Source organism: Opisthorchis viverrini (genome assembly GCF_000715545.1).
Source record: "Opisthorchis viverrini unplaced genomic scaffold opera_v5_62, whole genome shotgun sequence".
NCBI lineage: Eukaryota > Metazoa > Platyhelminthes > Trematoda > Opisthorchiida > Opisthorchiidae > Opisthorchis > Opisthorchis viverrini.
The window spans coordinates 569,804-581,365 of record NW_008751718.1 but is presented as its reverse complement, the minus strand read 5'-3'; the positions used below and the strand labels follow the sequence as shown (position 1 = coordinate 581,365).

The window sequence follows — 11,562 nt, the reverse complement described above, 5'->3', positions numbered from 1 at the left end:
TATATATATATAAGTAATTTTGCTGCACAATGCGGCACGCGCCATACATTTGGAGGATCAAATTATTCCTGCAAGACTGGGTGGGACCAAACCCAAAAGTTACGCCTAGAGATGAACCCATCGATGTGATAGATAAATTCTTTTATCTGGGTAGCTGGATACGTTCCAGCAGACTGACGAAAGACGGAATCACTCGCCGAATTAGAAAGGCCACAGAAGCGTTTGCTAACCTACAACATTTGTGGCGCCGACGTGACATCAGCCTGGCTGTCAACGATAGAGCGTATAAAGTAAACGGAAACGAGGTGACGGAACATCGGCGAACCCCGTTGGCAACGAGGAACAGCTGATACAGATTGCCCTACGTGAAGAAACGATCCATCATTCTTCAGGCCATTTACAGATTTGAGTAGCACCCAAATCTGGACAAGATAATTCTGTAGCATCTTCCTTCGTACGAGATCAAAGTCACCAAAGCGACGGTGGCAGGCCAGTGGTAAGTATTACGATATTACATAAGCCGTCGCAAATTTGGCCAATACAACCCCGCTCACGAGAAAAACCGAAGAGTTGTTCATCGCGCAAGGGCTCGTGTATCATGGTCGCCAGTACGTTTTATACTACTAAAACGTTCTGTTTTACAATGGTTTGAACAGTTTGTTTGCAGCACTTTTTAAGACTGATTTGGAAAAATTCGTCCTAGGCCTAGCAGATGTACATGAGTAGCTTAGATTCCTGGCTTCTCGTCGATATGAAATTTGGCAAAAATATGGCGCGACATTGTGGATCGACTGTCTGATTGGTGACCACTGTAGCCGACTCGAATCTGATGCTTAGGTCAAGCCGAAATGCTACCAAGCATTGCGACATAAATCAAAAAAATGCATGGACATGTTTCCGAATACAGCGGTATGGCCAAGCTGAATAGACAATCATTGACGAGGACTTTCAGGCGACAGCTAACCGCGCTGAGGTCCGTTTGTACCTAGCACTGGCCTATAGTAGACGGTCATCAAGTTGCAAGGTGCAGTACAAAGGCGTTAAAAACTAATTGTGCTCGGTACATATAGTCAAAACACGTTCAACGTTGTCATGCTCGTGTTTTCAGGAACAAGTTTCCAACTCAAGTTCCTGATTTCTGAACTCCACTTACAAGAGAAGCAAGCGGTAATCCAGAAGCGAAAGCCATGATTCATGTTGTTTTGTGAGTGCCTTGAAACGGGCCACTCAACGAGTTGGGCAACCAATGACATGTCGATGCAGTTTAAATGTCGGGTAATTGCTCTCGTCCTGTAACTTGACAACAGGCATTTCTAACACTGGAAGGCAGTTCGTACTTGTCTTTCTGACAGCTGATTCAGAAGTGTAAAAACGGTCAGACCTATTTACCAGGGCATCTGCCCTTGACCGTATTGAAAGCAGACAAATCAGACCGAGGTAGACCGAAAGCAGACGTTTGTGCGGTGGTGTACCAAAACAAACAGGGTTCGCGAACGCCCCGTTGTTGTTGTTTTAGTAAAATCCGAGCACCACGGCTTCAGCTGTACATGAATACCTGCTACACTAGTTTCTACTTAGAAGTCGATGAACCTATAGTTACTTGGGTCAACTCTATCTCCTTGATACGTCGGCTGATGCCGTCTGAGATTATATAACCCACAGTACTTCACCCCCGTATTACCTGGGACTAAACACTAACTGTGTAACGAAAGGACCGTACAACCGAACGATTTGCTCATTTCATAAGCGAGTGACATATGTCGTACTGTACACTTAGGCAAATCCATGTAAGGCGGTAACTATCACGCTGCTCCAACTACCAATGTTGATGCTTCTTGGTAAAGGTGGCTTAGTAATAGAAGATTCTAAAGAGGCAATCAGGAAAAACTACCTGAATCAATCAGTGTCGCGAGATTATGTTGAGAGATTAGAAGAGATTGTCGTGTTGGAACAAGGCTTCATTGATCTTTAGTGTCTTCGCTGAGTGAAGGAAAGGTGTGGTGGTTCGATCACTAATTCGACCACAGCCGGAAAGTGCTACAAATACATTGTTAAGATTGTCAGGCTGTACTTTCTCCCAGTAAATCGGTGAACAGTACTAGAGTGCAAACTATTCTGGTGTTCCCTAGCTGGTTACCAGTGTAGTCTCACGGTTACCTTATGAGAAAGTATGCAACATCAGTTAACTGTTGTGGTAATTTGACTGCGTTGTTTTTGACCCGCCTACCTAATGTGGCCCTAGTGCTCAATATTGAAGAGAAAAGCACGGTGAATGGTTCGCTGAAAAACAGACGCCATACTGCGTGGTGCTCCGATACATTCAAATGTGCTACACAGTTTCCGACCGTATGCAGTTATGCAGGCCAAGAGCCCTCAATGATTCCTCCGAAACTTCGTTCTACTTCACATTTTAAATTTGCTGCATAGGACGGTTTGGAGTCAACATATCGGAACATCAGGTTTGTACAGTTGGCTCACCTTCACACTGCCTGCAACCCACCATGGATATCCCATGGTTGATCAGAAGCGCCCACTAGTTACTCAAATTGCAGGAAACCAGATTACAACTGCAAGTAAAAAAACAGAGTCCCTAATTGTTGGACAATGTTGAGGACGCAATCTTATCGATGTAATAGTTGCGGTGAAGGCTGATCACAACCAAGCAGAGAGCGGAAAAAGATCAAAGAATTCTAGCATAACGGAAGAGTGTTACAACCAGATGCACCATCATTCTTCAGATATTTTTTTGCACTTACACTAGAGTTACTGATCGAAACTAATAAATCCAAACCAGCCTCAAATGGCACGAAATATAGTCAGTATAAAAAAACGTACCATACAACATTGCCAATTACAACAGTCTATCAACAATAAACCGTGTCCTGTCGGTACATTGGTTTGAGATGCTAGAGCTTCGACAACCGGAGAGTAAGTGTGGGACATACAGCCAAGCAGTAAAGGAGACGGTATGCCTAGTTAGTTAAGGAAATGGGTAGCTACATATTGTAGGAGATAGCTTTGATGTATGAACACCACTAACTGCCAGTGTCATTAACCATTGGTGAGTTGAGTCCCGGCGTCCTCATTCAGGAAAGCGGCGGTTGACGACCGTACTAACACCACTACTGCCAGTGTCATTAACCATTGGTGAGTTGAGTCCCGGCGTCCTCATTCAGGAAAGCGGCGGTTGACGACCGTACTGAGTTTACTGGTTAATGTTTTCGCAGTTTACTCAACAAAACCGATCAATGCTTCGGCGACACCGACGGTCAAACACTGACAACCTTCTTCGTCCTCTACACGTAGGCGCTACGTCTCTGATTCATAAAGCAGTATGGATCGCATTGCAGCAGTGTAAATAAACTCTGCCATTGGCAGGCAAACAGATGTCAAGTCGGCGATATAGGTGTCGGACATTCGTAAAATCTCACCTAGCCTTCACTATTCTAGAAGTAATCTCATCTCCAACCAGTCCATCGGAACGTATTCAACTCTCCAGGTAAACAAATTCGTCTACCACTTCCACTGACTCGTATGCAAGCATGAGGTTTGGGTTTGATCTCACCCAGTCTTGTAGCAGCATTCTACACTTTGCAGGTGTGAAGCGCATGCCAAAGCGTGGGGCAGAATTATTTAGGTTATTTGAAATTATTTGCATTTTTGAAGGATCTGAACCAAGAAGATCAATATCGCCCGCATCCTCAATGTCTGTGAGTGAACGACCCGGGAGCATTTCGACCTTTAGGGTTTCACAAACAGGTTGAGTAATTTCAAGTAGTACATCTACAACGAAAATGGAGAGGGAGGCGAGAGAAGGCGACCTTGTCCTACACCGTTGGACGTGGCGAACTCAGCCGAAAGCTTGCCGACACTCGTACCAGTCCACAGCACTTCGCATACGACGCCCTGATAAGGGATATAGATTTGGAAGGAACATCCTTGATCGCCAGACATGGCCAAGGTTTCTGACGATCGACCGGAAAATCACACGAAGCTAGACGTAACCCACCAGTGACAAGGTCACCGAAAACTTTTTGACAGTCCGTGACCGGTATTGCCCTTCTTGGGACTATCAAGTAGGCGAATTACCCGTTTTCCTCAACTGTTCTACTTGAACTCAGATTTCACAAAATTAGCGAAATACGCTCATTTGCATGACAACTGGGCTTTCACGGGAGAGCCAACTGAATCTCTCCTTTATGATGGTCTTCCACTGAATTCGCTGCACTAGGCCGCCCCATGTTTCAGTTGGTACGGTACGCCAGTGCTGCAATTCATAATTTAGATGTAACACTCAGTCAGTTGAAGGAAGACATAAACGAGAGATTCAGTTAAGTCTCCGGTGGAAACCAAATCGGTATGCAAATGAGTGGATTTCACACGAGACTACCCATATAAATGTTTTGTATCGCAAATTCGAATTCGAAAAAAAGTCAGATCAAACAATCAAAAGAGCATACCTCCATCATTGTTCGGACACTGAACGAACTAGAATCCACGTAATAAAGTAACAAACGGCTGTGCGCACGAATCCTCGCACAAAAACGTAGGTTTTCTTCGGTTTGTTTGGCACTACAAGGGCAAAACTCGTCCACCTGAAGATTCGTGCGGAGCGATGGTAATACTTCTCGGTACGAATCGATGAGCAATCTAAGTGTTGAATCAACGTCAGTATGCCTGGAAAGTTCGGACGAGCCCAGATACAAGTCAAGTGTGAAGTTACAGGGCTGGTAATCCGCCAGTAGAGGCTGAAACACAACAGCAAAAAGTTAAGAGAATAAGTAGAAGGCGTAAAGGGAACAATCACTGTTACTCAGAATGCCAACGAGCACAACTGCTGAAGAACCTACTGCATATGTATACGCAATGTTAGCGACAAATCGGTGCTGCTTCTGGCTATGTCATGATGCCCTGAACACTAAATCTTGCAGTAGTATGGAAGTCGAAGCGTCAACACCTGGGGGAAGGGTCATCCCTCTTTAGACGTTGGGAGCAAAAAATAGACACACAGGTGTATTCAAACACGTTGTGAATCAGAAAACTGAAAAGTCCTTACGTGGTCGCATGGCTTTTGAAACGACCTTAAACAGCCGAATTCTTCGGTCGAACAATTTGCTCGCCCTTGTCTAAACGACAAGGTTTTAAAAGAATCGTCAAGTGAATCACAGCTGAACCTCTCGTTTATGGTGTCCTCCAGCAATTCAATCCATCAACAAATCCAATCGACAGACAGGCCTACGAACCCCAGCGACCTTCTTCCGCTTCATGTGTCTTGGGACGTAAATTATGAAGCTGCTCGTTCATCTATGCTGCTAATGTCGGTATGTGAACAAGGACATACTATAGGACACATGCCCACTGTCTAATTGTAGCATTGGTTTAGGTAACCTTCATATTGGACATTCAGTCTTTTGTCACGTGCTGAAGCCGTGAAGAAGCACGCTAGTAAAATGGCCACAGAAGGGCAAAACGAGCTATTGAGAAGAATTTATCCCAGACAGTTCAGCGTATTAGGAAATTTGGTGTGCAGACGATGGACAAACGAAGCACGCAAGTAACCCTTAGTCGTAGTTGGTCCGTTGATAAAACGAAATCATCGTCCCTATTCAATTTAATTTCACCTTCTTTTCGAGACAGAAAACTCTTGATCCGGAGTGAAAGGGCCACGGAATGTTATCTGAAGCATGTGATCATGAACTGGGAGAGAGAGGTAAATGGTAAGGCTGGTCCAGAGCGTTCAAGTCTCTGAAGCAATGGGGGAAAAGGCTGAAACGACAAATTACACCAGAGTCTGACGTGAGTTCGACAACGTTCACCGACAGTCTCTCGTCACAGTGATAACGATGTCACCTTCTAATAAGTTTTTCTTAAGAGAGACCACCATTCCGCTAAACTAGGACCAAATGGGTACTAAGAAATTTGGCTTGCAATTTGAGAGGTCATCCCCACCAACACCCGAACAATCACCATCATGTATGTATCCCAGATGCAAGTGCTGCACTCACGAGGAATAAAGTAATAATTATATTATTCCAGTACCACAACGGATTACAGTCGAATCAGTTCCTGAAGTGGTGTTTCCTCGGAAGGTGCCAAAGGTCAACAAAAGCCTCAAAGGACGAACCATGAGTGGTCATATTAGAGATGGATATCTGTATTTGGAAAGCGTCGTACACAGCACTTCACCCGGAAAGTGCACACGAGAGCATATCACCTTTCAAAAGACATCATTTTCAGTTTGGAGAAAAAATTCTGGGTATATTCTGAGGAATACACAATGAACTTTAGCTTGGTAATAAAGTTATAACTCCAGAAACCATACTTAAGAACAGGAATCATCATCGACTTGAGTGTTCAACAACGATGCTTCGCTGCCGCAGCAAAACAGACTTCTAAGAAGAGGCCATTTTTAAGTGGCGTTTAGGAGATTCAGCAGTCGCACTTTGTGCAAACCATCAAGAACTGGTCTCTTCTGGGGGACAGTTTACAGACGGTGTTCCAGTACAGGCCGGCACAATATAAAAGCGAGCGCTGCCCAATCCTTATTGATTCAAGAGTTTCTCTTATTCAGCAGCAATTTGCCTTCGGAAAAACACTCCCGACAAGTGTAAATTTTCAGTATTTTAGGTGGCTCGTGTGCCTTATATCAAGCACGGGAACGGTAGTTTTAACAGAATGGCTTGGTTCCAAAGTCTGGGGATATTTGGTATACTAGTACATTAGTAATGACACTCAGTAAAAGCGAGATTAAAGAGCGGAAAATGGAGAAATGAAATTACTGGTAACGTGTAGCAATATTGATGCAAAAATCCAGTGTGGTGGAAAAACCAGACGAGACTGGGACCTACCGAATTCAAATCAGAATGATCTCCGCAATGTTCCAACACGTAAGCTGTATACGCCTGACAAAACTGCTCAAAACTTAACGTTTTGGATTCGGTCCAATTGGAAGGAACACAAGGCAAATCGAGTCCCAGTCTCAGCAATCCTAGACGAGCCTGATCAAATTGAGAGTAAGGAGCGAATGAGCATAACAGAACGACTACTGACTGCTACTACAGTTCAGCCTGCATCTAAGACAATGGGATGATCCAGATACAGCTACATAGCAAAGCGCACGTTATTTCAAAGATCTTCCAAAGCAGAACAGTCAAATTCAGTGCGCTGACGATGTCATCTCGATTGGTGGTGAAACGTTTGCAAACCAATTGTCAAGCTCGGCGAACAGACCAACAACCAAACAGCGCACCCGAGCTACCTACATTCCACAACATTGCTAAGTCAAAGATAGTCACATAAGTTTAAGTATACATGCCAAATAGTTTAGGTAGATTGGGGCGAGATGGTCCAAGTGGTTAGGGCGCGAATTTACTGACCGAAAGGTCCGTGGTTCGAACCCGACCTCTGCCTATCGACTGTTTAGGCTTCGGCAACCTGGCAGTATCCCAACCTTCGTGCAAACTTTGGGTGGTATGGCAGTTAGGCATCGAAAGGGTGTTACAGCTTAACGAACAAACTAACAACTAGGTAGATTGGTTCGGCTAGTTTGACTATGGCTATCTCGAGAACATCGAGTTGTTGGAAGATCGTTTGTGGATGTTCAGTGCAACGAAAAACGTGTCAACGCATGAGAAATCTATGAGATCCAGGATGGCATTGCAACTACAAAGTGAACAGACGTGTGAATCAAAGGTTCCAAGCAGTAGTACAACCTAACCCAATAATACAACTTCGATAACAGTGCTACCGTCTCATTTGACGTAGTTTTGGTATTATTTTGCGTAGGTTGATCGATTATCGGGAGAAATAGATTTGTTAGAATCAACTAGGGTTTTGCCCTGGCTGAGGATGCATCGACAAGTCATGGACAGCGTGATTCCTTCAGAGGTCTCACGTTGGTCGTTTTTCTTGAGCTGAAAGGAACTCTGGACTCTGTCGACCATCAGGGACTTTGGCCATGTCTGGCGATCAAGGATGTTCCTTCCAAATCTATATCCCTTATCAGGGCGTCGTATGCGAAGTGCTGTGGACTGGTACGAGTGTCGGCAAGCTTTCGGCTGAGTTCGCCACGTCCAACGGTGTAGGACAAGGTCGCCTTCTCTCGCCTCCCTCTCCATTTTCGTTGTAGATGTACTACTTGAAATTACTCAACCTGTTTGTGAAACCCTAAAGGTCGAAATGCTCCCGGGTCGTTCACTCACAGACATTGAGGATGCGGGCGATATTGATCTTCTTGGTTCAGATCCTTCAAAAATGCAAATAATTTCAAATAACCTAAATAATTCTGCCCCACGCTTTGGCATGCGCTTCACACCTGCAAAGTGTAGAATGCTGCTACAAGACTGGGTGAGATCAAACCCAAACCTCATGCTTGCATACGAGTCAGTGGAAGTGGTAGACGAATTTGTTTACCTGGAGAGTTGAATACGTTCCGATGGACTGGCTGGAGATGAGATTACTTCTAGAATAGTGAAGGCTAGGTGAGATTTTACGAATGTCCGACACCTATGTCGCCGACTTGACATCTGTTTGCCTGCCAATGGCAGAGTTTATTTACACTGCTGCAATGCGATCCATACTGCTTTATGAATCAGAGACGTAGCGCCTACGTGTAGAGGACGAAGAAGGTTGTCAGTGTTTGACCGTCGGTGTCGCCGAAGCATTGGTCGGGTTTGGTGGGGACATCGAATCAGTGATGCTGAGGTACGCCAGGCTGATCTAGGATGAAGGATGGATTACTCACCCGTCATAGGTTGCGTTGGTAAGGTCATTTACTTCAAATGCCAGATCATCTGCCTCGAATGCCTGTTTTCGCTCAGCAGTGTGCTGAGTGGAAGCACCCACGAGATGGACAGTGTATGACCTGGCAACAAAGCGTGAAAACGCTGACCAGTTGACAGCTGGCGCCTACCTGGGTGAGGACCCTCAAACCCAGCTCACTAATGGTTAATGGGATTGCAGAAGTTGCCAAATTGCGCAGTCAGTGGTTTTCATGTATCAATACTTAGCTACCCAGTTCCTGAGCTCACCATGCCATCTCCTCCAGTTGTTGTCATTCTTTCACTTTCTGGTGACCGAAAATGTGGCATTTGGCATCAGTGTACATGGTACACGGTTTATAGCTCATAAAGTGAAATTAGTTGAATTGATTGAGACATACTCGAAAATAGTTTCAACGGAAATACCAGACAAGTTTTGTGTAGTACATCGATTTGACGAAGATCGCTAATGGGAGGTCCACATGAATATCAGCTGAGTGGCTCACCAACACCGAAGGAAGTTCCAAACGGGTGTTTATCGCATCATACGTACAATGTAATGTTCAGTTCGAAAACATCGGCGATAGAAATTCGGGGATGTGTGCTAATACTACTACCGCGAATCCTATTACGATTTAACTTAGTGGCTATGTTTCTGCATAATTTAATGGACCAGTTTATGACATAATCCGGCAAGCAGTAGTTACCTGTTGAAATAGAAAGCGATATATTGATTTGGTGATAAATGTCCTCGGGAGAACGCCGTTTTGGTTGAATGTGGTCTTCATAAATGTGCCGTATTCAGCCATCGCCTGTATCGTACCCAACTGACGCCTCCTCACTTGACACAATACACTGTATTAGTATTCTATCTACTATATGCCTACATATATATACTATATCAACAATAGAGGAAATCCAAAGATCGAATCCAGTAAACAGACAGACAAATTAGACCAACTACTTACATATTTTTGCTCGTTTGGAATTGGGAACTTTTTACTATATCGCACTTCTACTGTTATCAACTCTGAAAAGGGGATAATCCATATTATTTTCAAAGTCTGAAATCAGACCCACCAACACAGTACTCAACTGACTGATGATGGGTTGAACCACTACATATGAAGGCTATGTGACACCATTCACCATGTGTTGCGTATGCCTAACCATCGCTTGCCGAAGAGAGTGTTGTTTTCCATGCCCAATTCAGAGTGGCAGAAGCAGAGAGGTGGCCAATCCTTGACCTGGAAGAGTGGCATGAAAGAAATCACGAAACGTTTGAGTGATTGTCGGTTCTCTCGTTTTCCAGAATGGGGACCGTGTAATCCTCAGTGCGCCTGGTTGGAAACGCTGCAAGATATGGCTGCCAACCGATGTCAGTGGCGCTCCTGTTGTCAGTTTCTATGAATGAGTGTTTGGAGGTGTAGGCGCCCCGGAATGATTGTAGTAAGCTAGAACTAAGCCCCTTCCTCATCCATCATTATTCTTTTCTTCACAATAAGGCTTTCAGATAAATCATGGTTGTACGGCAGCGAAGTATCGGTGTTGACTACTGATGTCATGCTGTCGATGATGATGACGACACAACTCACATGAAACCGGTAGAAAATACCGACCGGTGCATTCCGCTTGCCAAAAGTTGTTCAGTCTTCTATCTGTTTTCCCTAGCTAAACATAGACTGATTTGTCCCAACCTCGCAACATGATTGGCTATTCACACCGCATTTAGTAGCTTCTACTTTTAGAAACCACTGGTTGTCCGGCCAACCAAAACATGCGAGGAGAACGGGAGACCAAGTGAATTGTTTCCATCAGAAAACATGCACAATATGTAGGTGAAAGTATGCCTTATAAAAATTCCTCTCGACAAATTTAACCGAAAACTGTGAACAAAAGGACTATAGAGAAACCAGGGTAGGGGAGAAATTGGTCATGACATAGAGTCTCAACCAAAATAAGATACTTTTTGTAACAGTTCCATGGTTCACAAAAAGGTCAGCATAGTTCACACGAAGTGTGCAAATCTCAAGACTATGCACACAGTGAGGTGATCCCAATTCTGCAATACTCCGACCAGTCACATAGACAGTGAACTAAAATCTCATAAGAGTGACCTGTAGTACCCTAGTCGCAGGATTTGTCCATACACCGAACTGTTGAAAACAGTGAGTTGAGTGGAAAAGAGGAGAAAACGCAAGACTGTGATCATTTATTCGAGGGAATTAGAGCTGTTTTATTCTAACGTGGACATATACAGTACCCATCCAAGCGATGAAACCCCCAAGAGGCAACAAGTCTTTCGAGGAGGCACGTCAGCAAGCTCGGGGTTTTCTCCACTGGTAACTCCTACAAGTAAATCAACTTCCCATTACCGAAGGAAACGAACTTCTGGTTAACCAAAAAGTTTATTCACTCCTTAGACAACGAAAACGTCAAAAGTCATTGACCGAGATTTATAAGTTGACCGTTACCTTAAACAAGTAAAACGTGGTGTTTTCCCGAAAACGGTCAACTAGGCAAAGCATACTCATCTACACACCAATTTGGTTTTAGCATAAGGTTGACAGAAACTCGGGGACTGAGCCTATATGATGAGCCCCAAGAGTGAAACCGATCGCGAATTGTCGAAGAGTCTTCGGTAACTTTATGAGTAATGTCCCGTCAAGTGAACTAAGCATTAGGGCTCACCAAGTGGATGTAGCAGGATAGCTTACCAGTCAATGCGTTCAATATCGATACGCTAATACGCTAACTTGAGACATGATTTAAGTCCTTCTAAATAGACTCGGACTGACCTAGG

The 11,562-nt window shown here is 44.3% G+C and overlaps 2 protein-coding genes across 2 annotated transcripts in view; one reads left to right on the top strand and one right to left on the bottom strand.

The window, feature by feature from the left end:
• The window catches only part of T265_04001 (hypothetical protein), a gene marked incomplete at both ends in the record, with an annotated part of 32,843 nt that overhangs the window by 2,034 nt on the left and 19,247 nt on the right, over positions 1-11,562 (bottom strand). Inside the window, 2 exons of the mRNA XM_009168619.1 lie at positions 4,461-4,748; positions 6,849-6,998. Of these exons, the coding sequence (XP_009166883.1) occupies positions 4,461-4,748; positions 6,849-6,998 (438 nt within the window). The remainder of the gene's footprint in view (positions 1-4,460; positions 4,749-6,848; positions 6,999-11,562) is intronic.
• On the top strand, positions 8,495-8,727 carry T265_04002 (hypothetical protein; the record flags this gene model as incomplete). The annotated part of the gene is given in 2 exon segments (XM_009168620.1): positions 8,495-8,598; positions 8,616-8,727. The coding sequence occupies 2 exon segments, from the start codon at positions 8,495-8,497 to the stop codon at positions 8,725-8,727; spliced, it is 216 nt and encodes a 71-aa protein (XP_009166884.1).